This window comes from Panicum hallii, chromosome 4 (assembly GCF_002211085.1).
Source record: "Panicum hallii strain FIL2 chromosome 4, PHallii_v3.1, whole genome shotgun sequence".
NCBI classification, from domain to species: Eukaryota; Viridiplantae; Streptophyta; class Magnoliopsida; order Poales; family Poaceae; genus Panicum; species Panicum hallii.
Genome location: NC_038045.1, coordinates 6,213,746 through 6,240,216, shown reverse-complemented (window position 1 = coordinate 6,240,216; position 26,471 = coordinate 6,213,746). Strand labels below are relative to the sequence as shown.

Here is a 26,471-nt window from a genome sequence, read left to right as displayed (position 1 = left end):
TGCCTTACAACTATGAAGATGATAAGCAATGGACACACAACAGGTCTTGCTACTGACATGCTTAGCAAACATGTCAACTAAGTCTTGATTAGAATTGACTTGGATGTTGGATTTGGTGTGGGCACAATAGTAAAACAATTTCACTACCTCACCATAGCCACATGGGCACTTGTCCACAATTCCAGCAACTACATCTTTGAAATTGGTCGTGCCAGAGTCTACATTTGTAGGGAGTGTAATGGTAGGGAGCTTATAGTTTTCGAGACCAGTTTTTTCTTATAAACTAAGATTATTTTTTTCTTCTTATTAATACATGCTAGGAACCCAAGGTTCCGGATCTTTTGGAAAACAAATAAATAAATGTCCTCTCATCCAAATGATCATCATACATTTAACAAATCAGTTACAAAGACCGAAATGGAACTTTGCTCCCCCGTTCCCTCTCAGATACATGGAGCAACATCACAGACAAATGTACGGGTATGAGTACATGACTGGATCATTTTTGGGAAGTCCAGTAAGATTAACATGTTACTGTGGAAAATACTGTAGTAACTACAACACGAACGAGCAAGGTTGAAGTAATTAGGATTCCTCATTTCTGACGGGAGTCCATCTCGCAGAGTCCGTTTTCTTTCTAACACCAAAGCCTGCCATGAAACCAAGCAGCAGCGCAAGCATTGCGCAGCCAGCAATTTCCACGTATCTCGTGTTTTTTGGCATTGCACTAACCAGCTTATCAGGTGTGCTATCAGTACCGACTTGCAGTGAGAATATCTCAACCTTGTCATGGGCTTGGCCGTCATGTTTCCCAATGTACGTCAGTGTCAGCTTCTCCCTTGTTGCCACAAGTTTTGTGTACCCGAACTCGCCGCCTCGGTACATGGACCTCTGTGGCTGAGGGAATATGGGAACGTTGGGGTGGTCAGGTCTGGGTTCCCAGCTTGGCTGGTAGTCCTGACCAGCCATCCCGATCACGACATGTGCAGGAGCACCAGGGTACACAAAGCTCGAAGATGTGTTTAGGCATTGGTAATTTTTCATGGGGCAGAACCTCTCATACCTGTGGATGTGCCCCCACAGAGCAAGTGTGACGTTGTGCTTCACAAAGAGTGGTTCCAGGTGCTGAATCATCTGCTCCCTGTGAGCAGTGTCCTTGGTCTCGTTGCTTGAGGTGTACATTGGTCGGTGACCCTGGAACACGATGAATGGTGTTCGACTCCGGTTGACGCGCTCAAGGTCAGCCTTTACAAAGTTGTATTGGTCACTGCCTTGAGTGAAATCAGTTTCAGTTGACATGTAGACAAAATGAACAACTCCAGCATCAAAGGAGTAGTAGAGATTCTGGGTGTCAGGAGCCCCAGTACCAGTAGGGAAAGAAGAATTGCCAGGCATTCTGAACTTGATGCTATATGCTATTCCGCATTCGCCTCCGCCATCCTTCCCATTATAAATGTTTGCTGCCCAAGAGGGTTTCCAAGGTTGTGAAGGCCAGTCATACTCATGATTGCCAATGCAGACATGGTATGGAGTTTTAGCGGCAATAGGTTCGATCTGTTCAAAAAAATGATCCCATAACCATGCATAACCCTTAGCATAGCTGATGTCACCAATATGTGAAATGACTGCAGGTTTGTCGCCAAGGGCTTCAAGATCACGGAGGATCCATTTCACTGTTGACAAACTTTCATCTGGTGTTCGAAAGTAGGTGTTGTAAGGAACATAAGTGCCCAGATCGCCAAAAAGGAATGCAGTGGTCTCATTGGCCTCAGTGTCACGTGAGATGAAGCTGTATGTCTCACTCCATCCCCCAGAATCACTGCCAACCTATCAATAATAGTTCCAACTTCAACAGATTAGGTGAAGGCATATAAGAGAGTATTTTGTAAAAATACTGGTGATGGGTGCTGAATATATTGCTGAAACTTGAAACTGTGCATGCGAAATATGAAATAATAATTGTTTGTTTCAAGATAGAGAAAATGTATCTTCACATGCACTTATCAATTTGGTAGAATTGTTGGACCAACGAAATTTGGTAGCCATTATCTGCTGAGTGTTGACTAAGACTTCTCTTTAAAACCAGCATATGCTTCCGATGGAGGACTTAGGACAAAAAAGGCAGCTGTTCCTAGCATCCTAATAAGTCCTAAACATAGCTTTGGGGTTCCTGGTCTTTGTGCTGCAGTAAAGGCTAAATAAACCTAAAGTCTAAGCTAGAGGTAAATTATCTGCAATATGTAAAAAGGAGCAATCTATTTCTATATAACTTTAACGAGCAACTGGGCTTCCATCTATTTAAAACTTTCGAGCTTGAACAACGAATCGTATACATTAAACAAAGCAGGTTTGGTGCAAATACAATTAGTTATCATACTCGTTGGGATGTTTTCCTGGCTGAAAAATTTCCTAATTCCTGTACCAGGAAGATAAACTACCCGATTCAGTGTTAAGCAGCATGTAGATTATATCTTTAAAGAATATTGTGCCCTCTCGTAACCAACCATACAACAATTTTAACCACTCACAGAGGGGAAAATGTCCTAAACCAGACTACCATACTGAAGCTATTGTTTCAAAATTTAAATTTTACACATGAACTTCAACATGGAATTGCTTGAATGCCTCGCAAAGCACACAAGAGGAACTCCTTTGATGGGCGGGGTTCAGACTAATGTCCTTAGGATTTAGCACAATTTTGAAATAAATTAGGAAACTCCTCAGATCTTGCAATCCAAACAGGCCTAAAGAGCACCCAATGACCTCTGTATTTCCGCAAATCACACTCTTAAAATTAGCCCTAGCAGTTGAAATTCAGGTCGAATTTGTGCTAGGACGGAGTGAGAGCTTGCATCTACCTTGTACAAGTACCTTCTCCCAGGCTGCAGTCCCTTCATGACGCCGTCGAAGACGAACCCAGGGTGCCGCCAGCCGACGCTATCGTTCGCCGGGTAGTCGCACATGTGCCGCCGCTCGTATGTCGTCGCCACTGTCGGCGACTCCTCCCACTGCTCCTCGCGCAGGCCGGCGGGCCTGTACCTCACGAACCTCCTCCCGTCGTCGCCGCACACGAACATCACCCGCATCTCGTCCGCTTCGTCGGTGAACGCCAGGTGCAGCTGCGCGGGTCGCGCCCCAGATCCTTCGTAGGCCACATTGCCGGAAACGGCGGCGCGGCGGCTCGCGTCGGGTAGCGGGTCGCCGTCTTGGTCAACGCGCGGGTTCTTTGACAGCTCCCCAGGCGGCCACCGGAAGAGGCGGAACTGGTAGGGGGCGCGCAGGTCGGGGAGGCGCGGGAGCGTGAGGCTGCCGGTGCCCGTGGCCCAGGAGGCGGAGGCGTTGAGGAAGAGGAAGCCGAGATAGTCGAGGTTGCCAGAGGACGGCGGGGAGTAGACGGCGACATAGTCGAGTGGGCTCGGGGAGGCAAGGTTCGACCATTGGAGGGTGATTGCACTGTATAATTTGGTTAGCGTCGCCGGGGTGGCAGTGAGTGTCGTGGTGGATGTTGGCTCGCCGGCGGCGAGATTGGCGACGAGCAGGAAGAAGAAGGTGACATTGGGAAGCATTTGTTTATTGCAGATTATTACTCAAGCTTGAGTTGATGAGTGTGGTCATGAAGCTCAGCTTAATAAAAATGTAAGGTACTCAACTACATTTGTTTTATGCTTCCTTCTTTGTTTTATACGAGAGGGTATTTGATTTCTTTTCCGGGCGAGGTTCATGTGCGTTCAGTTGACTTAGTGAGGAGCATCGGGCGCTGCCATCTTATGCATGGCAGGTTCACGCAGCGCGCCCCTCTAAGCCATCTTCAATCTTCTTCTTCTTTTTCTTCTTTTTGCAAGGTAAAAGAGAGTTTCATTAGCTTGGCCCGGCATTCCGGCCTTCGCAGCAGCATGGCCCGGCATCCCGGCCTCTGGTGTGGGCGCCGGCGTGCTTTCCGGAGGGGCGGCCATGGCGGATTGGTGGACCAACACAGCGGCCGCGGCACTCGGGCCGGAGTGGCTCGCTGGCTGCAACGACAGGCGCCGGCTTCGACATCCACCGGCAACCAGGCAAATAAACCACGTCATGGTGTGTTCATGGTTGTGGCAAGTGTCGCAGGCAGTGGTGCACGCGTGTGTATGTGCACGTGATGATGTCCATCGTTGAGTCGATCGTATAGGTCTAGCGAGTTAGCATGCATTGGCGGATGAGTTCTAGCTTGGGTTCGCGCCATGGGTAGTCCGACGCTGGTGTGGGCGCATTCCAGGTCGTGTTGGGCCAGGACAGCGTGTGCGCGTGCCCAAGAGGTGGCGCGGTGAGCGGCAGTTGCAGAGGAGCGCATCAAGGTTCGAGATCAGTTGGAGACCGGTTCTCGCAGAGGAGTTCGTGGCTCAGAGCTTGGAGATGCCCGGGTCGCTAGAAGAGCGCGCGCATGCGCGTGAAGATCGCCAGGGTGCGTTGGTGAAGATGCGTGGCCGAGAGGCTACAAAGGCCATGTAATCCTCGTGTCCAATGAAATAACAGCTAAGATACAGGCCGTTTGGCGGCCGCGGTGTTCGTCGCCAAAATCGCATCTACTGTTCATCATTTTCTACCTCCGTTTGGTCCATGAGCGAGAGAGATTCTACGGTTAGGTTCCAATAAGCAATGGCAGGAGAAGCACGAGTAGAAGAAACGGTGGCAATTTAAAGAGCCCTTGCTCGCCGACAAGGGGGGCGCGGCGGCCGCGCATCGGTCCTGGTTCACGCTGCCCTGCAAGGGTTGATGTCGACGTTATCGAGCTAATAAAAAATAGGATGAAGCTATTTTGCTAAATATTTTCTAAAATAATTTTAATTCCATCAGAGGAGCCGGAGTCGGAGCTAGGAAGGAGCGGCACACTTGCCAAACAGTGTTAATAGCGGCGGACGTGCGGAGCTGGGTTATTCGTGTGAGCTCGCTCAAGATTTGATGTGCAGATTTAAAAATGGATCGTTCTGGCGAGATGCTGCTACTCTCCGTTGCTGGCCGACGACAAGTTCCTCCGAGCGCGCGAATTCAAGGAGGCCATGGCGCCATTGAGTAGCTCCGTGCAACTGCTGTTGTCCAGATCGAGGAAAGGATGACGTTTGGGGCCCATGCGCCGGTGACCGGAGAAAGATGTGTTGCGGGGGTATTTTGGGTAATACGAGAATATGGTGACCTGTATGTGGGCTCAAAGGCGTTGGATACGTAGAAAATGGTACGGTTCAGAGTTGGAACTAATACTATATTTTCAAATAGATGAATTGTAGTGGTATATCTTAGAAATCGTATATTTGCAATGGCAAACTCCACTTATATTCTGTTTCCGACTCTGTTCCATTGTGTTGCGAAGATTTAGGAGAAAATGTACCGACCGTTCTAGCTGTGAATCACCAAACTGATGCGTGATATCGTTGTGAACTGTACATGCCCTCCAATGGACCAGCTTAGCAAGGTCTCTTTGTTCTGATGAACACTGGTCCAATAGCAGTAGCAGCCAGTCAGGTCCAGTCGCATTGCCTTCCTGAGGTTTCTTGCTTGGAGACACTGAACCGTTGCATGAAAACCCGTCTTGGCTGTTAGTCCACACAGACCACATGTGTCCTCAATCTCCATCTTCTTTATAAATTTCCTCCTCCTGGCTAAGTTTCCAAGCGAAAACGTTGACCTTAGAGGCACGTTTCCTTTCCAGATATTTCTTCATGATTTCCTCTCACCACCAGGTGCCGAACTTGATGCCGAAGTCTGATGTGAATTCTGCAGTTGTAAAGAACATGCATGTCTCCGGAGGGGCGGCGGAGAGACGAAGAGATGCACGAGAGAGCGATTCAGCCCAATACGGAGGGGAAGAGGTTGGAATCATGGTAGATTGAGATTGAGAGACGCATGTTCCCAATTCAGACTTAAAATCACACGAGTTTCTTAGTGGTTGAGCAAATCTATTGTCTGTTCCTTGTTCTCATCTGAAGATCCTAACCTACCTGATAATCAAAGCCCAAAGAGCTCTGCATTGGTGATCGTGCCATCTATTGTCTGTTCCTTGCTCTCATCTGAAGCTTCTCTCTTTCTCAACACAAACACTATATGCCATCTAGTAAAAAGCTGCCACTCCTCTCTACGTCTTTCATCGTACTGTGGGACAGACAGTGCACACATTTCCCATCTAGTCACCAAATTAATTCCTCCTATCACTTTATTCCAATGTCTTGTTTTGTTTCATCTCCAACAAAATGGTGACATTTGTGATGCGCGCCATCATTTCCTAGTAGCCTTTGTTTCCTCCTTTGCCCCTTGAAATTTGTGTATTTTGTCCCTTTTGAAAATATATTTCACATATAGGCCACAAGGAAACAATTTTTGCAGGCGTGCCCTTTTGCACGGCTCCATTCAACCTAGCACGTCGCTGTGATGCATGCCCCTGCCTGGCAGCCATGTGTGATGAGCCTGCAAGTTCGAACATGGCGCCAATAGGACAACGGCACTTTTGTGGCATAGCCGTGCGACTCAACCATGGTGCTAATGTAACGGCGCCCTGCAAAAAGGAGCAAGCTTTATAAATTATCTCCTCAAGGAGCTATGCATTGCAATCTAGTTTGTCCTATGATGGGTGACGAGTATAATGTATTGTGTATTTGGATGGAATGTATTGTGGAGGAGGGTATTAACTACAAGAAAGGACACTGTGGATGTGGAGTAGCAGTGTTAGGGTGCGTTTGGCAGATCTAATGATTGTCTGCTGAATCTAGTAGTAGCTCTGCTAAACAATTATTTTAGAGAAAAGTGATATTTTACTGATTCTGTGAAGTGATTCTGTGAAATAAATTAAGAGGTTGGGAGCTGAAAAAAAGCAGCTTCTCCGAATTCTATAAAATGATTCTCCATTATGATTTTAAGAGTCTAGAGAATCAAAAAATCACGTTCAGCCATAGAATCACTTCTCTCAGAGAATCAGAATTAGATGGAACTCTATCTAAATAGGCTCTTAGAGTTTGTCCTCAACTCTAAGATCAATGCAGGACTTAGAATTGATCAACCAAATATATCTTCAAAGTATCCACAACTCCAACTAGGGACAACCCCCGAGGATGTAGCCTACAAACGTGATAATCAAACCCCCAAGGTGTGGCAATGTGCATGTGCGCAGTGCACGTACGGGCCATCGTCTCCCGGCGGACTGTCTATTCCTTTTTACCCCACGAGTTCAGCCTTGGTGCCCATGTGCAGGTCCTTGCTCTGAACTCTGAAGTGCCCATGGCCCATGTGATTTTTTTCAGAAGAAAAAAAAAAAAAGAAGTGGCCATGTGATTGAAGCGTCTTCCCACTCTCTGAAAGCTGTACGGAAGCACTGCGATTTGCCGCGCTGCCATGTGATTTGTGAAAAAGTGCTCCCTTTTGGGCCACCTCTCTGCATATTTCACCATCCAGTGGGAGTGGTGTGGGACAGAGCTGTGCACAGTTGCAGATCTCTCATCTACTCCACACCAAATTGTTTGTTTCCGGAAAAAAAAACTGATCACCGAATTAATTCCTCCTACGGGTTTATTCCAATATCTTGTTTTTATCTCACACATCCTTAATCTATCTCCTGGTACGCAACCGATGATTTTCTTGTCGCGGGGTTCGATTTGGCGAGTGATGGCCGGGGCTGGAATATCCATGACCCGTGAAAGGAAACGATGGTCATACATAAATCGTGCTCCATGGCCCTACCGTCGGTATCTTTTCCCTACGCCACTAGTGCCATCCGACTATTACTAATTGGAGTTAGTTTTGGAGTCTACACGTGAAGCCATCCAGTGAATACTCTAAAAAAATAAAAAAAATTATAAAAGTTCTAACAAAAATTAGAAATATCCGGCCATCAATTCAATAATTCTAATCATAATAGTTATTGCATTTGTTATATTTTCTAATAAATTATTCACCTCTGCCATTATGAAAATAGATTAAAGTAACTCTAAACATATATTTAAATTACTCATATCTACCATTATAAAAAAGTCTAAAGTAACCCCTAATTTTTATGTAAATTACCCACCTATATCATTAACATCTTTCACCATATATTCATATACGATAGAAGAGATAAGAATACAAATGCATAAATAAATGGTTCAATTAAATATATATCAAACACATGTAGAGGCGTGATGCAAATCTATTGTAGCTAGATAATAATAAATATGTATTTTAGAGTGTGTTAGAATATTTAATAGATGAAAGAAAACGTGACACGTAAGATACATAATTATAATTATTAGTTATAAGCTTTATTTTTATATTAATTTTAATTAGACTCCCTCACGGGTTGATAGGCTAGTTTGTATAACGCGGCTCGGCATCTTTGCGCGTCTCATCTTTTGCCTGCTGCTCTGATTCCAAGCAAACTTTCTCTGAAATCTCGTACAAGAGCACCACGCGATCTGCTCAAAAGTCAAATTCCATGTGGCCGTTTCGATTTTCCAGTGGCCTTTTTTGAAAAAAATCAAGTGGCATTTCCTGTCCTGGCCCCTATTTCTGTCTCATTGCTTTCTCTCCTCTGCTCTGCTCTGTTTCTTCTTCATCCGATCGTCTCCAAATTAATTTGTTCTTGTATCTTCTTGCTCTGTTCCGTCCCAAATTAATTTCCTCTCTTAATTTCTCCCCACATTCTCTTGCTCTGATTCATATCCAAGTCAGCCCGCCTTAATTTCTTGCCACGCTTCCGGTGATTTTTTTTGGTTGGCCTCGCACCAGCGCATCCACTTTTGACGAGAGCTGACAGGCCATCCCTGTCTCTCACCTATTGGCGCTCCGTTTCCTCCGTCCTCCTGGAAGGTGGAAGGCGAAGTTGTCCTGCGCAAGCGAGCTGAGTGGGAGGCGGAGGAGGTGCGGCCATGGCGCACCTGCTGCTGCACGGCACCCTCGACGCCACCATCCTCGAGGCCGACAACCTCACCAACCCCACCCGCGCCACCGGCGGCGCCCCCGGCATCTTCCGCAAGGTAAAAAAACCGGCCCCAAAATCGAATCTTTGCTTCTCCTTTCAATCTGCGGGGTAGAGCATAGAGGCGATTTCCGCAGCGCGCGCGCGGTGCAATGCTAGCAGCAGCTTCCCTGCTTCGCTCTCGCTAGGATTCAGTGGATCCGAGGGTCCCGCAGCTCGTTCTGATGGCGCTCGCCGCGCGCGCGCGCGCCTGCAGTTCGTGGAGGGGTTCGAGGACTCGCTCGGGCTCGGGCAGGGCGCGACGCGGCTGTACGCGACGGTCGACCTCGGCCGGGCGCGCGTGGGCCGGACGCGGGTCATCGCCGGGGACCCCGTCAACCCGCGCTGGTACGAGGCGTTCCACATCTACTGCGCGCACTTCGCCGCCGACGTCGTCTTCTCCGTCAAGGCGGCGCAGCCCATCGGCGCCACGCTCATCGGCCGCGCCTACCTCCCCGCCCGGGACCTCCTCTCCGGCCAGGAGGTCGACCGCTGGCTCGACATCCTCGACGCCGCCAGGAAGCCGCTCCGCCACGGGCCCAAGATACGGGTGCGCCTGCGGTTCCAGGACGTGGCCGCCGACCCCCGCGGGTGGGGCCGGGGCGTCGGCAGCGCGCGCTACCCCGGCGTGCCCTACACCTTCTTCTCGCAGCGGCCCGGGTGCAGGGTCACGCTGTACCAGGACGCGCACGTGCCCGACGGGTTCGCGCCCAGGATCCCGCTCGCCGGCGGCCGCCTTTACCAGCCCGGCAGGTGCTGGGAGGACGTGTTCGACGCCGTCAGTAACGCGCGCCACCTCATCTACATCACCGGGTGGTCCGTGTACACCGAGATCACGCTGCTGCGAGACGGCGCGCGCCCGCGCCCCGGCGGCGACGCCACCCTCGGCGAGCTCCTCAAGCGCAAGGCCAGCGAGGGCGTGCGCGTGCTCATGCTCGTGTGGGACGACCGCACCTCCGTCGAGTCCCTCGGCATGAAGTGGGGGTTCATGAGCACGCACGACGCCGAGACGGCCGAGTACTTCCGCGGCACCGACGTGCGCTGCGTCCTCTGCCCCCGCAACCCCGACGCCGGCAGCAGCGCCGTCATGGGCGCGCAGATTGCCTACATGATTACCCACCACCAGAAGATCGTGGTCGTCGACCACGAAATGCCGGGCAAGCACAGCGACCGCCGCCGCATCGTCAGCTTCGTTGGTGGCCTCGACCTCTGCGACGGCCGCTACGACACGCAGTTTCACTCCCTGTTCCGGACTCTGGACACGGCGCACCACAAGGATTTCCACCAGCCCAACCTCGCGGGCGCGTCCATTGACAATGGCGGGCCCAGGGAGCCATGGCACGACATCCACTCCAAGATCGAAGGCCCAGCAGCGTGGGACGTGCTCTACAACTTTGAGCAGCGGTGGAGGAAGCAAGGAGGTGGCATTGATCTCCTCGTCGACCTCAAAGCTATGGCGGACCTGATCATACCGCCGTCACCAGTGATGTTCCCCGAAGACCAGGAAGCATGGAACGTGCAACTCTTCCGGTCCATTGATGGCGGCGCGTGCTTTGGTTTTCCTAACTCTCCAGAGATCGCAGCTCAATCTGGTCTTGTCACTGGCAAGAACAATGTCCTTGACAGGAGCATCCAGGATGCCTACATCCACGCCATACGCCGGGCCAAGCACTTCATCTACATCGAGAACCAGTACTTCCTCGGCAGCTCATTCGGGTGGAAAGCCGACGGCATAAAGCCAGAGGAGATTGAAGCACTGCATCTGATCCCCAAAGAGCTTTCACTGAAGATTGTGAGCAAGATTGAAGCTGGTGAGCATTTTGCGGTCTATGTCGTGCTGCCAATGTGGCCAGAAGGTCCTCCTGCTGGTGGATCCGTGCAGGCAATACTTGACTGGCAGAGGAGGACGATGGAGATGATGTACTATGACATTTCTGTTGCGCTTGAGGTGAAGAGGATCGACGCAAATCCAAGGGATTACCTTACATTCTTCTGCTTGGGGAACAGGGAGGTGAAACTGAGTGACGAGTATGAACCTGCAGGCCGTCCATTGGATGGGACAGACTATGCTCGGGCGCAGAATGCACGGCGCTTCATGATCTATGTTCACTCCAAGATGATGATAGGTATGCCACAAACACACTGCATGATCATAAATTCTTAATCTAGAACAGCAATTTTACTCATAGGTTGCTGCAAATTCATTCGGTTGCTTGAAATTGTTTGCGCCTGTTGAACATCTTCAGGCATTCTTTGAACATCTGCAGTTTCAGATTTTTATGTTCCATTATTTGAAGTATCTTATAATTGCCTATCCAATTTCGAACACCTTGTGCCATGTTATGACAGGGCTTTTGCTGGAAAACCTAAAATTCAGGTATATCTGCATTGTTCTATTCTTGCTGGCTGGAATATGACTGCTGATATTGCGACCTAGCCTTGTTTCAGTTCCTACACTGTCAAGACATGTTTCATCTCTGACGTGGTTCAAGTTAAATCTGCCTAGCATATAACACCCTCCTGTAATTAAACGGCTTGCATAGGACAGCTCAAATCTGAGCTACAGGATTCGTTACTAGAAATTGAGGTTCAGAACCAAACATATCTGCCGTGTTCCATTCTTGCTTTCAGAAACATGATCGCTGATATTGTCACCTAGTCTTTATTTCAGTTCCTACAAAGTGAGCACACGTTTCATGTGGTTCAAGTTTTAATGTCTCTAATGTGTAATCTACCCCTGTCTATTTCAGTTGACGACGAATACATCATCGTTGGATCTGCCAACATCAACCAGCGCTCAATGGATGGGGGTAGGGACTCTGAGATCGCCATGGGCGCATACCAGCCATGCCACCTGAACACCAAAGGTCAGGTCGCCCGAGGGCAGGTCCATGGCTTCCGGATGTCTCTGTGGTACGAGCACCTTGGCATGCTGCACGATGATTTCCTCAACCCGGGCAGCCTGAAGTGCGTTCAGAGGGTGAACGAGATGGCTGACAAGTACTGGGACCTCTACGCCAGTGACAACCTCGACGCCGACCTCCCTGGGCACCTGCTCAGGTACCCGGTCAACGTCACAAAGGAAGGCACGGTGACAGAGCTCCCTGGAGCAAAATACTTCCCCGACACAACGGCGACGGTGCTCGGGATGAAATCTAAGAACCTGCCTCCTATTCTCACTACTTAGAGAAGTATTTCTTTTTTCTTTTGGAGGTGCAAGTTTGCTATCTTCTCAACTGTTCACTGCTGCCTCCTGGACATAGTTCCAGCAGTGCGAGCTATTCGGATTCTGTTGCCGTGGGATAAGCAGTCTTTCTGTGAGCATAGGGCGGGCATTCAGAAATAACTTGTAGTCTTCAGTCCTCTTTCACAACTCCGAAATTCTGAACATTTCTGCTCCGTCCTAGAGAACCGGTAGGTGTCGCCGAATCGCTAGAGAGTGGTAGGAGAATCATTTCCAAAGCTACTTATCATGTTCTCAGGACCAAGATGGAGGAATATTTGTGTCACGTCTGGGTGCCATCCAAGTTTAGTGGTCTTTTTGGGGTGGTCTGGTCTTAGTTGGAAATCTTCAGAGGAAATGGCGGTCCCTGATCAGATCAGTAGTGACCTTCTTTGGACCAGCTGATGCTTTCAGCTTTTCCTGCTCTACTCCCGGCTCCCCTACTTTCCTTTTCTTCCGCATCAAGCCTGTTCCTGTCCAGCTTATTCCCCCCGTTCTTCTGTTCTCCTCCGTATCCACCCAACATTTCAACGCGCGTTTATTTACAAGTAACAAGGAAAAGAAGAGGGAAAAGAGTGAAGATTCCATGTCAAATTCTTCTGCTCCAGCTTTTCAAAAAAAAGAAAAAAAACTCTGTTCCACAGGCAAATCATTGGGTCGACTAAAAAAATTGATAAAATAAATTAGAACAGCATTCCGCGTAAATAGACTGAACATTGCTCAGGCCATATCCGCACAACGGCTAAACCTGGACACATGATCCTGGCGCCAGGCAGCAGGGTTCTCCAGGCACCAACCCATACCATACCATCACCGGCATCACGTACAGCTCATCTCCACGGGCGTCCTGGTTGTTGGCCAGGGGATACGTGGTCGGCGCTAAGCTGCCGTCCTGTAATAAACAGGCGATCGGACGAGCAGCAAACCTCCTCGTGGATCACACGCACCGTTCGGGATCGCGATCACGGGGCCGGGCCCTCCCCCAATCAGTACCCGTAGCACGAGTGGTGCTGTGCTGGTGATCCAGCACTCATCTCGTCGCACTCGCACCACCCCGTCTCTGTCCAACCCGCAGCAAGTTGGAGCGGCGACCTATGCCCTCGCCAGAACAATCGTGTAGGGCCCGGAGGAGCGGAATGCGCGCGTGTGTAAATTGTTGGTTCTGGTTGTAGCGTGTTTGCAGGGTATATTCTAGATTCCGCTTCATCTATGTACTGTAGTGTGATAAAAAGAAATTTATAAGCTCGTAATAAAATGAACCAGAAGCCAAATAAAGCTAGCTGCTTTAGCTATAGATCTCCTTTTAGTCAGAGTCGTTAAAAAATTTATACTAAAACCAAATATCCTTAAATAGATTGTCTTCCATAACCCTTTTACGAAAATGGAGTGTGTTCAAATTGGATGGGATAGCATTGGTTGATTGCTCGATACGGTACCATTAGCGATTACTTCATTTCATTTGGTTTGTGTAAAGTTTGTCCAATCCACACTCCACAACTATGGGTCTCATATGAGAGTAAACTTAATGGATTTTTTTATCAAACTTGTGCCATGGATCACCACTCGAATCTATATGAAATCAAGATTTTAGGTAAGAGGATGAACGCATCGTGAGAAAAGAGGCGGTAGGCTACCGCATGACGGGATGTCGGTTCGCTCGAAGGGCCACTCCTACCTTTTGACTTCCTAATTTAACAGTATGCTCGTATGGTCACGCTTTAAGCCAATCTTTTTCAGTGATAGGTAACGCGCCTGTTAATAGCAAGATGCTTATGCATGTTGGTCTCTATAGATTTAATTTCTCGAACGTGTTTGTAAGTATATCGGGTATATACATTCATTCACGGATATTTGGGTGACCGGATGTGATGAATATGCATCCATGCATACGAGAGGGGCTACTTTTTAATGTGTCACATACCTACAAATTCACACGTGATCAAAGTACCAAGCACACGCAATTACAAAATTCCCGATTTATTCGCATTGAATACGGCAATTACTGGTATACGTCGCCGTAGCCCGTAGGCCTCAAGACACACACATCCACGCATATTCCCTTCCCTTCCCTTCTTCCCTTTCTCCTTTCCCTCTCCACTCTGCTCCATTCTATTCCCCGAAACCAACCCAAACCACCCCACCCCACCACCACCGCCTCCGCTCGCCGCCGGCGCCATGACCGGCGCGGCGGCCCACGCGGTGGAGCCCCGTGGAGGCGCCTCCGCACCCCATCCCCCCGCCGCAGCGACCGCGGCCGCGGCGGCCAAGGGGGCGGGGGGAGCGGGCGGGCGCGAGCCGGCGCGGAAGGCGGCGCCCGTGACCATGGAGCACGTCCTGCTCGCGCTCCACGAGACGGAGGCCGAGCGGGAGGCGCGGATCCGGGACATGTTCGCCTTCTTCGACGCCGCGGGGCGCGGGCAGCTCGACTACGCGCAGATCGAGGCGGGTCTCGCCGCGCTGCAGGTGCCCGCCGAGTGCAAGTACGCCCGCGAGCTGCTCCGCGCCTGCGACCGCGACCGCGACGGCCGCGTCGGCTACGACGACTTCCGGCGCTACATGGACGACAAGGAGCTCGAGCTCTACCGCATCTTCCAGGCCATCGACGTCGAGCACAACGGCTGCATCCTTCCCGAGGAGCTCTGGGACGCGCTCGTCAAGGCTGGTATGTGCTTCCTAGGCCAAACCCCCGGCCTTCTGGGCTTTCGCCTCCCCCCCCCCCCAGCCCCAATACCTGTGCCGCCGCGCCGGTGATTTTGGGCGCCTAGGTGCTGCGCTGCCGCACGACGCGCGCGCGGTGACCGGATTCTGACGCGTTGTGCGTAATGTACCTGCTGTGGGGTAGTAACTCTTGGTTGTTGTTGGATGCTCGAGACGAATTAGTACTCAACCGTTGGGGTTCGTTAGTCTTATATTTTCCTTATTTGGTTTGCTGGGCTGGTGTTAGATGGATGTGAGTGTTGTCTGGTGTTGAGATGGGAAGTGTTCTCTGCAATAGACATAATACAGATAACGATACATGAACTTTCTGGTCCTGATGGACATCTACTGCAAGCATTCAGAAAAATGATTATCTCATTTCTACCCTGGTTGGAGTAAGACCATGTACAGCTAATTGGCTGTCACATTATCTATTGCCTGTAGGACTTTTAACTGTTACTACTGCTATCAAATTGAGAGCGCAGAATAAGCTAAGTTTCCCTGGAAATGATGAAAGCAATCAAGCTGTATGACTAGCAATTCTATGATCACTTTTTGTGGTATAAATTGCTCATGTTGGATACACAGTTAGTAAACCATGCCTGAACTTGCCATTGCTGCTCCAAAATTGCACAATTGCATATTTCAAAAAACAAGTGGAGAAAGGGGAAAAGAGAACTATCATGTCAACAAAACATGGTTGTAGGATTCGGAGGTAGTTTTATATTTTTTATTCCTCTATAGATTTCCAGGTTGGTTAACCTACACTGATTTAAAAGTTGAAGGTTAACACTGTGAAGATTTTACTAAGGCCCCGTTTGTTTCAGCTTTTGGCCAATTTTGAAGGCTCGATTTTGGGAAATCCAAACCATAATCGAGAATCGAGAATCCAGCTGATGATGGATTCTTGATTCTGGATTCTAGGAGTCATCTGACTTTTGGATTTCTCAAAATCAAGTCTTCAAAATCGGCCATAAGCTGAAACAAACAGGGCCTATGCTACTTCCCAATATGCTAGCAGACTACTATTTTTTTCTTCATAATGCTGGTGTAAATCAGCATGGACTCTTGCTGTGTAGGTCGATAAAGCATCTGCATCTGACATATCTGGTGCAAAATTAGAGACAATATTATATTGCTATGACCACAGGTATTATTTTGTAGAGTCATCCATATTTTAAGGCATCTTTTTAAATAAAGCTATACAAAGCTAATACATAGGACACTTCTGCACCATATTATTACGGTCATCTTGCGCGTAAATAACTAAATGTTTGCAGTCTTCAAGTCATATTTTAATATGTTAATAGGATATATAGCCCATGCATGACATTGAAGCAAACAGGCTAGTTTTCAACCACTGAGAATCCTTCTACTGCTTCGATCTGACAAATGATCACAAATATTTCACTAGGCCTTGAGCATTGTTGTGTCCATATGCTTACTATTTCATTGTGGGCATAAACTTAGCTGAAATTTCTTGCATTTACCTTCGATCCTTCTAATTGAGTTGAAATTGGCATGTGGCTTAATTAATGTCTATGGCTTGGCAATACATTATATTTCCTAGCGCTCACAGCCTCACAAGACTTCCGTAATGAAGGTGCTGATCCACCGAGTGTTCTTGATGAAGATGATATAGCACTGATCATTCTTCTATCTTTTATGGCCTAAGCTCTCTCTAACCCAACATTCTCATATGGTCATGAAAACTGTCCTTAACACAGCTGACATTGCCATCCATGTGGCATGCTCTCCCTCATGCTACTGCCCATTCTTTTTGCCTAAGGGGCCGTTTGGATCCTCTCATTTTGGAGGAATTGAAATCTACTTAATAAACTAGGTTATTTGGCTTAGAATTTGACATCCCACCACTTTCCAACTACTTTCCAAAGTTTAGATATAAGCCTATCCTAAATTCATAGGATGAGAGATGGAAAATGATTCTATACACCACCAAGCTATGTTTCTATTACGTAACTTATAGCACGTTCTTTGGCCCACTCTCTTTAGTAGAAATATAGCACATAAGTATCTCCCTCATATGGCCAACAATAGTATACAAATATATTCCGTATATAATCATATTAGCTTAATAGATTTGTGTCTAAATTATGATTATTAGAATGGAATTCAATTCCAAGGTTCCAAACGGGGCCTAAGAGTAAAATGTGCTTTGGGTCCCTAAACTTGTTGCATCACATGTGTCCAAACTCTTAAGTTGCAGCCTCAGGTACCTTAAATTGATTAAATCAGCCACTTAATGTCCTAATCACACTGCTCGAGACAGGAGTACTGACATGGCGTCCACATGACATGCTGACTGAGTCTAACCTGATTCCAAAGAAGCCCTTGCCTCAGTCACCTGGACCGAAACCAAAACCGTTCTTGTTTCTATTCTTTCTCTGTACGACATGGTAGGTTGGTGGGAGAGGCTTGGTGCTTGCAATGACAAGTGCTGGCCAGATCTAAAATAGAGGCCCTTTCTGACTCTGGTGGCTGGCAGAAACATATGGTCCAATGAAATACCTTTGTGTGATTGAACAGTATTGGATTTTGAATGTTTCCAATGGTGTGTACCTTCCCTGGTTGAGCATGTTCTAACATGTATCAAGAATACTTGAGGTTCATTTTGTGCTTGGGTGCTGTTTTCAATGTGTTTCATGAAATACAGTTTTGTGTTCCAGAGACTAGGATGGAATGTAGTTTTGAGAGGTTGGAGGCTGGGGGTCCCAAACCAAGTACATAGTGAACTTGCCTTGGCACAGCTGAGAGAGGGAGGCGTGCGCCGATGGATCCCTATGCACAGGTGCTGTGCAGTAAGAGAGAAGGAGAAGGGTCGCAGATGGATTTCTCCTATTCCTTTTTGAATCAACTGAATGAGCCTAGCCTCTACATGTATGCTGGTTCCTCTCAGATCCAATATAATATTTAGCTTAACAAATCCAAAGAAGATAGCAACCAAATAAAAAATAGACAGCATTCCTTACTTAAGAATGAAGACCATCGGGGCCAAGACAGGGCACAACACGCTTGGCACCTTAGTATGCCATAGTTGGTAGTACATGTGCCCTCCTCCCTTGGTAGTCCCTTGGTAGAACACCCCATGACATGTGATTTTTGATCTTTCTAAATTCCACATTCCTTTTTTAACTGCTAGTGTGATTCTTAGGGATTCAGAGTTGTGGCTCATGTGTCACTGATGAGGAACTAATTGTGACAAACATGGGTAATTGTGTATTTCTTTCATGTTAAAATGGCAGTGGTAGTCTCTGGCGTTTGGTCTGGGAAAGTTATGGCTTTATACACTGAATATTTAGTTAATTTGACTAGTTTCCAACAAGTTAGAGATCAGCTAATTAGACCTTTTTTTATTAAGAATGCATGTTCCCTAATTAGAGTACTAACTTGATTCTACCTACAGTTCATATTTTATAGAGTTACATAAGGTCAAGGTTTGATTTCCTACAGTGTCTAGATCTGGAATCACCTTGCATGGTTTACTTCTCCTACCAGTGCTTTTCATATACTCTTATATATGTTTGTGACCAGGTTGTTTGAAGCTTCAGTCACATTTGTATCTGTAATTTATCTTACAAGCAATGTCAGTTTGCTATTTGCAGGTATAGAGATTAATGATGAGGAGCTGTCAAGATTTGTTGAGCATGTGGACAAAGACAACAATGGGATTATTACTTTTGAAGAATGGAGAGACTTTCTTTTGCTTTACCCTAATGAGGCAACCATAGAGAACATTTATCAGCACTGGGAAAGAGTCTGCCTTGTTGATATAGGTGAACAGGCTGCTATACCAGAAGGCATAAGTAAGCATGTCAATGCAAGCAAATATCTGATTGCTGGAGGGATTGCTGGTGCAGCATCACGTACTGCAACTGCACCTCTGGATCGCCTTAAAGTGATTATGCAAGTACAAACAACGCGTACTACAGTCATGCATGCAATTAAAGATATTTGGGCTAAGGGTGGTATGCTGGGATTTTTTAGAGGGAATGGATTGAATGTTGTAAAGGTTGCTCCAGAAAGTGCAATAAGATTTTATGCCTATGAAATGTTAAAAGAATATATTATGAAGAGCAAAGGAGAAAATAAGAGTGAAGTTGGTGCTTCTGAACGTCTGGTTGCCGGTGGTTTAGCTGGTGCAGTGGCCCAAACAGCAATTTATCCTATAGATTTAGTAAAGACACGTCTACAGACTTATTCATGTGAGGGTGGTAAAGTTCCTAGAATTGGTGCACTGTCAAGGGATATTTGGATGCATGAAGGTCCTCGGGCATTTTATAGAGGTCTTGTTCCATCATTGCTTGGTATTGTACCTTATGCCGGAATTGATCTTGCTGTATATGAGACTCTGAAAGATGTGTCAAAGACATATATACTGAAGGACAGTGGTATGCCATCTCTCAGTATTTGATTGTGTTTCCTATCCTACCTTTACTTCAACTGTGTGTTTCTTGATTTTTGATTGTTTCCTATGATATCTTGTAGATCCTGGTCCTCTAGTACAATTGGGCTGCGGAACTGTCTCTGGAGCTCTAGGAGCAACATGTGTTTACCCTTTACAGGTTATCAGAACAAGGTAAGAATTTGTAATTGTACATCTTGAAAATCTTGTCTCAGCTCATCTCTCTCTCTCTCTCTCTCTCTCAACCTTATTTCTAAATATATGTAGACTGCAAGCACAACAAGCTAATTCAGAAGCTGCCTATAGAGGAATGTCTGATGTCTTCTGGAGAACCCTACAACATGAGGGTATTTCTGGTTTCTACAAAGGAATTCTGCCAAATCTCCTTAAAGTGGTGCCTGCTGCAAGTATTACATATCTAGTGTATGAGGCGATGAAGAAAAATCTCTCTCTTGATTAAATTCAGGAGTTCTGCAAAAATCAGCCATTATTATTGACATGGCTGACTGTAGAGATAATGACGACACATGGTTCAATAGTTCCTTCTTGAAGTCAAAGATGGTGCCTTTCAGTATAGAACTGGAAGCTTGGTGGCATTTTCCTCCTAATTTTGGTTCAGCAGAGATGAAGTGATAATCATGAGATATTGATGCACCTTGCCTAGCATACTGGTAACAATCCTACTTGTTGATTTATACTGCTGCCATTACACTTGATATGAATTTTTGTCTTCAATCCTAGTAGTTCTTTTTCTGTACATAATCATCCTTTTGAACGTAGTGGTTGTTTCTTTCTTGCTACAAGCAGCTTATATTGTAGCTGCTGCACTGATTTGGGATCCAGAACAATGACCTTAGATTATTTTAGGCAGTACCTCAGGTCTAGGAACTATATGTGGGATTATTTTTAAGCTAACTGTGATCATACATGAAGCTTGTTTATGCTGATGAATTATGTCTTGCTACTTAGATTGTCTCTGTATACCTCCTGTTGTTGAATAGAGAGGATTAAAGAATACCGATGGTAGCTGGCTGCTAAATGTAATCATCGTTTGGTCTACAGTTTAATAATGCGCATGGATATTGCAATTGTCCATAAAATTGTCCATAACATATTAGTTCTGAAAGTGGGACAACCTCTTGAGAGTGTTTGGTATGGAGAAATAGATGGTTAGTGGACTACTGATCCTGACTCTAAACTTAACCTGTAAAGGTTTAGGATAAGACCCGTGTAAAATCCTGCCTGTACTGCTATACATAAACCCCTGTTTTATAATAAAAAAAATAGGTAAGGGCCTCCCCTGCTGACTTCGGTAAAAAAAGGGTTTTGGAAATGGGCTTTGAATGGCTGCATCGTACCACCAAAATCATGTGGTTTGCCCCCCCCCCCCCCCCCCCCCCCCCAATGATCCCATCTGTCCTAGGATTCCTCAAACTTCATGACTAATTTAATTGTGTGGTAAATGTGTATTTGATTATTAGAAAACACTATTTATCCTAAGTATTCAGGTGATTCATTAAAATTGAAAATGTATAGCATGAGATGTTTAAGATTAAATGATCCTTTCCCCATATAATGAATGCGAGTAAACAAAACTGCTCCTATACTGCTGGAACTATCAAAGAACTAGTTTCAAAGAGCCTAATTAATTGTTGCACTAATTTAGGGGGAAAAACTATGCTTCCACCACAGATGACATAAGTGACAGGCTAGCCCACATGACGGGAAAACGTAGCTTTATGATAACTGTGCTTGATGTGGCACATAATGGTGCAGCACGGTGTTTGGATGAAGATTGCAGGCATGACTTGTTTCCTCCTGATCCTGTCAACCAAACCATCATCCAAATGTGTGAAACGGTGTGCTACATCATATCGAAATTGAGCTAACTTCACATTTCATGGGCTAAATATGTCTTAACTTCAGGATCAATGATCTAGCTTGGCTGAAGGGATTTCCCATTTTTAGTATATTGTAATTAATAGCAGTAAAATGTAACGCTTTTTCTGGGGTATTATGTGGCTTGATTGATTCAAATATGGCAATACTTAAAGTTTGAGAATATCTCACTTGGTCCTTTCTAGTGTCAGTTATCTGAATCCCTTTGAGCAGGATAATGCACTTGTTCTGGTGGATATACTCTCCAGTTTTCTTGTCTTGTTATTCATTTCCTTGGATGTCTCACTTGATTTTGATGAATTCGGCGTTTTAACTTAATCCCATGACTCATTTTCTTCATTTCTCACGTTTCAGTTAAATGGCACCATTGGCACCAAGTTAGCTGCCCATTGCGAATTCCCAAAGGCTTATTTTGCCCCGTGTCTGGGGTGAGTTTTGTTAGAGAAACTGTAACACACAGGGAAAACTCTCTCCTAACTTAATTTACAATTCCTTGTGCTCCTGAACTTCGCCGGAGCTGTGACCTTCACTGACCTTGAAATTGCCCTGCAGAAAGGGTGCAGGTTATACATGTATGTATTTTCCACGGCGACTTGGCATAAGTCGATGCCTTTATGTAATAATCCGCCCTTGTCTCCAACATAGCTTCCTTAATCCGTATAATTGGCTCTGTCGGTAGAGCCTCCAGTTGGGAGACACCCACCCGGATTGGAACCTCAATAGTCACAGGCCGTTTGGAACCTTCTGTTGGGTTCGGGGGAACTTTCTTCTTCTTCTTTTTCTTTTTAATGGGAAGGGGGAGCTTTCTTTTGATGGAGCTCTTTTTTCAAAAAAAAAAATTGTTGCTAATTTTCCCAATTGCATACATCTGCATTAGCAAAAACTGGGGTTATGTAAAGACGTCAAAAGACTTGCAAGGTGCATCAGTGTGTATGTGCTTACATGTTTTGTATGGAGGTGTCTGCAAGGTGCAAAAGCTTGTTGATCCTCCATACCGGTCGCTTATCGACTTGGAAGAAGCAAGCTCAGTGTGCTTGGTAGGCTTGCCACATACATACCGGTCGCTTAAGCGCTGCCGCGAACAGAGATCGTGGTGTATTTGGCTTTGTATTTGGGAAGCCAATGCCTTACTGCAGAAAAATGGAAGTATGCTGTCAGATGTGCCCGCTGTTATGATGTAGATATCGTTGCCAGGGACAGGAATACCAGTTTGGTGCTCCCGGAAAGAAGCTTCTAGAAATAAAAGGGAAAGAATATAGACCAGGAGTGCGGCCTGCGGGAACCATTCAACCGCTGGCTGGTGTTTGGCAGGCAGCCTCTTCTAGGCTTGCTCTGATCTTCTAGAACAGCTGAAAAGCTACATTTCTCAGGAAAGCAGAGATGTGAAGGGAAACCGAAAGGTGCTGCGAAGGAAGGCAGCCAGGAAGCAGGGGAGAAGCTTCCTGTGATGGTAGTAGCGTCGTCTGGCGCTGCCCTTGCGCTCCGTCCACCAGTTTCCACCACTATCCGCAAAGATTTCAGACATAGAGTAGATGTCTTCGTTCCTTGGACTATCTTTGGTCAAGGTCCGATGATTAGTTTTTTCTGTGACAAGGAGATAAGGCGATTGCAGATGTCGGATTGTGTCGTAAAAGTAGCTGGTAGTCCGATTCGATTCGGTGCCTGGTTTGTCTGTTAACGAAGCAACGCAGGAAGATCCGCTAGCTGCGTGACGTGTGAACCGTTTGCGAGCAGTTGGATTTGATTTTATCGTGGAAGCTCTGACATTTCTGGAGTCCGAAAGATATTTGTTTTCCTTTACGGCCATGGATAAATTGATAGAGCCGCAAGATTAGTGGAACCAGAACACCATGCAGAATTTGGAAAATTATTATAGTGGGACGAAGGCTAATTATTTAGGTAGTTCCACCACTTCTGACAAGGCTCTCCTATCTACTCCCTTTGTCCAAGAATAAGTGTTTGTTTAGAAAATTTGTAGTGAGAGATAATCTTATTACCCCTAATAATTTATACATTTTATGATTGAAAACCGTGTTATTTATATGGATCTCTAGATTCTTAAGAAATACAAATGCATTGGAATCAGAATAGTAGCATCTACTAAGCATTTGATTAGCTTCGTATCTTTCTCTATATAATTTTTTCCAGGTATTTGGTATTGCTTTAATTAAATGGACCTTACTAGAAGTAAAAAAAACACTTATTTAGGATGGAGGGAATATTCATTAAATGAGCATTAATTTTAGTTTTAAGCTCTATATATTCTAAGCTTGGATTTAACAAATTTGAAGTGCACACCTGGCGGTTGCAAACCACACCATAACCACACCAAACCATTTTATTTGTGCATGTGAACCTCAGATTGATCTACCCGCTTCTCTCTTCGAAACTAATCCAAACCGAAATAAATCATCATTTAGCCCCAAACTGATCCAACCTATTTCTTAAACCATGGTTTCAAACTATCAAAAATTCACATTCCCAACTTTGGTTTCTTGTCCTACTATAGGAATACAAGAGCAAAACCAATCTTCAAGGTTAGAATTTTCTCCGTCGAAATCAATTCTTGTTATTACTTTCGGCCTGGTTTCTTATAGAAAGCAGAATGTTAACCGAAGATACCAGTGTTACATGCCAAGTACAGAGAACAAAGAACAACGAGATCCCGCTGCCTGAGGCGCAGCCAAACACCCTCTACACTAGGCAAAACAGAGAACAAGAGACACTAAACATTGTATTCAGCTAGAACGCCAAGACAGGATTTGAAGCTTCAAGTGCTGGGCTTACAGATCGATCCTCCATCTTCCATCTCCAAAATGGCCCACTTCTAAAAGGATATTACACGGAATACTCCTGCATTATGCGAAGAAACTAAAATATTGTTAAAAACAAAGATCATTTCTAAGAAGCCAAAGACTTCACACAACACAACCGAAAAGAAATAAAATAAAACTTTTGCTCAATAGAGAAAGAAATAGATAAATTGCTCCTTCATTTCATCCATAATACCATATAAAACATGATCATAACTCCATTTTAGTGCAATTAATTTAAAACAACATACATTAAGATATATTTGGAAACTCTGCGTAGACAACAAATTATCGAGATAACAACAATGATCATATGTCTTACAACAAATAACTAATTGCTTTTCCATTGTAAATAAGAAATTCTATGCTATCAGCACATTTTTAGAAAATGTAACAGCCCATTCGCTTCAACTGGCTACGATAGCTGCATCCACAGCCAGCTGAAGCAGATATGGTATAAACCAACAAAGAAGTAAGTCCTAACTACTAAAACCTATTCTACTTCGAATCTTTCAATAGCTTCAACATCAAAACATATGTTTATTATATCAATATCAAATGGTAACTAAAAACTTTATCAACTTTCCTTCATATTTTTTGTCATTTTTGCAAGATTAAGGGTATAGTACTCTACCATGCAACATGATTTGTCTTCACAATCTACTTCTCTAAGTTTTGATGCCATAATTTATCTACGCAACTACAAGTTCCTAAAATCATTCACAAACTTTCCGTGCAAATTCATGGTTACAATATCTAAATATCTTAATAGATTTTACATATGATCAACACCATCATTTCTCATTTTCAACTAATATATATATATAATATTATAATATATTTTCAAATATACTTAAATAATAAAATATCTTTTCAAATATGTTAGGCCGCACAACATTTATACCAATTTATTTCATGCACAAAAAGCAAAAAGAAAATACAATAATATTGGGATTAGTTCTTAGCACATAACAAAGTTAAATGTATAAACTTTTTATTACAAAACGAAAAATAAACTATAAATATGGCTTATTTTAAAAGGTCGCACAAAACACATGTTCATATGATACAAAGAATGTGCAACTATATATTGCACCAAAAGCATAATGTAATTTATTTTTTTGATTCGAATTTTTGTACTCAGATATAAAAGTTTTTATTGTTGATTATAATTTGCCATTAAAATGAGAAAATAATGTATTTATATAGTACTAAGTTCCCCATTGTAAATTTTATCATTTATTATGACGTGCTCTTGCTTACAATTATTCATTATGATATCTTATATGTGATGTAGGGTGCGACACAACTCTATATAGGGAAGTAGTCTCAATGCACTTTTATCTCTATGATCGATTTCTTTTATTTGTCTCCGCCACAAAGCGAGGATACAAGACACAGATTTAAACAGGTTCGGGCCACCGGAATCGCGTAATACCCTACATCCTGTTTGAGGTATTGTATATTACACCCTGCGCTTGGGTGTTGAGTTGCTTATTGGCTGCTCTACCGATCTAGGTATCCCTGCCCTCTTTTATATATCCTAGGGGGTGGGTTGCTAGTCGGTTATAAGGTAGAAATTCTAGTAGAATCACAGAGTAGAATTCTAGTATGATCACTGAGGAATTTTAGTAGAAGTCCGACTTCGTTTTCCCTGCGACCAGCTTTCTTGTGGGTATCTAGGGATTTATCCCTGACAATTAATTTCCTTTTTCATCTTATCCATCTCTCTTGGTGTTAGAAATTCTATTAGGATTTCCGTAAAAGATGATATGCCATGCCTTCTTCTAGGAGTGGAACATCAGGCATGAGCCGAAGGAAAAATAAGAATAACTGAAAAATATAGTAGGCGTCATCGTCGCTAGAAAGAGCTAGATGTTGTTGCCGCCCTCTCGGCATTATATCGCCTCCTGCAGCTTCTGGCCGATCTGGTAACCACGTACCGCTGCTTCTCTGCATGACTCCGCGAGGGCCAAGCTGAATTAGCTGCTAAGGGTGCAAACGCGCGTTCCTGGTGCTTGGTATGCCACCAGAAACCATGATAGGGCAGCCATGGTGGGCATCAGTTTGTGCGGCTACAACAACTATGATTGTGCGAGAAGGCAAAGCAGCAGGGTATTAGTAGGCAGGCAAGCGATCACAAGCAAACAGAGGTGTCTAAATGAGATTTCAAGACAATCAACACTAGAATGTGTATTGAGCTGCTTGCCATCTTTTTGCTAGGATTTTTCTTCCTAATAGCAACTGGACATGGCAAGCGACGCAGCTGTAGACATGGTGAGGATTCATATATACAACACACTCATTTATTCTACGCAAGCTGCATTGAATAAATTTCTACTCAGGGTAAGAACTTCACTTTGATTCAAAATATAGCATATTTCCTCAAACAAATAAATTATGCTCCGCTTCCAACATTTAAGATCCAAAGGAAAATAAGAAACAGTTATACAATCCACGGGTTTT

At 45.2% G+C, this 26,471-nt stretch overlaps 3 protein-coding genes across 3 annotated transcripts; 2 read left to right on the top strand and 1 right to left on the bottom strand.

Moving 5' to 3' along the window:
* Positions 1-353: 353 nt before the first annotated feature.
* On the bottom strand, positions 354-3,604 carry LOC112889802 (probable inactive purple acid phosphatase 2). The gene is made up of 2 exons (XM_025956571.1): positions 2,859-3,604; positions 354-1,827 (listed from the first exon to the last, which is right to left on the bottom strand). The coding sequence occupies exons 1-2, from the start codon at positions 3,564-3,566 to the stop codon at positions 586-588; spliced, it is 1,950 nt and encodes a 649-aa protein (XP_025812356.1). The 5' UTR covers positions 3,567-3,604; the 3' UTR covers positions 354-585.
* Positions 3,605-8,861: 5,257 nt separating this feature from the next.
* Positions 8,862-12,459, top strand: LOC112889581 (phospholipase D alpha 2). The gene is made up of 3 exons (XM_025956299.1): positions 8,862-8,969; positions 9,168-11,076; positions 11,701-12,459. Exons 1-3 carry the CDS (start codon positions 8,862-8,864, stop codon positions 12,135-12,137), a joined length of 2,454 nt encoding a protein of 817 aa, XP_025812084.1. The 3' UTR covers positions 12,138-12,459.
* A 1,789-nt stretch (positions 12,460-14,248) lies between these two features.
* LOC112889666 (calcium-binding mitochondrial carrier protein SCaMC-1-like) lies at positions 14,249-21,849 on the top strand. The gene is made up of 5 exons (XM_025956411.1): positions 14,249-14,835; positions 18,494-19,279; positions 19,377-19,467; positions 19,561-19,964; positions 21,547-21,849. The coding sequence occupies exons 1-4, from the start codon at positions 14,349-14,351 to the stop codon at positions 19,751-19,753; spliced, it is 1,557 nt and encodes a 518-aa protein (XP_025812196.1). The 5' UTR covers positions 14,249-14,348; the 3' UTR covers positions 19,754-19,964; positions 21,547-21,849.
* The last annotated feature ends 4,622 nt before the right edge of the window (positions 21,850-26,471 follow it).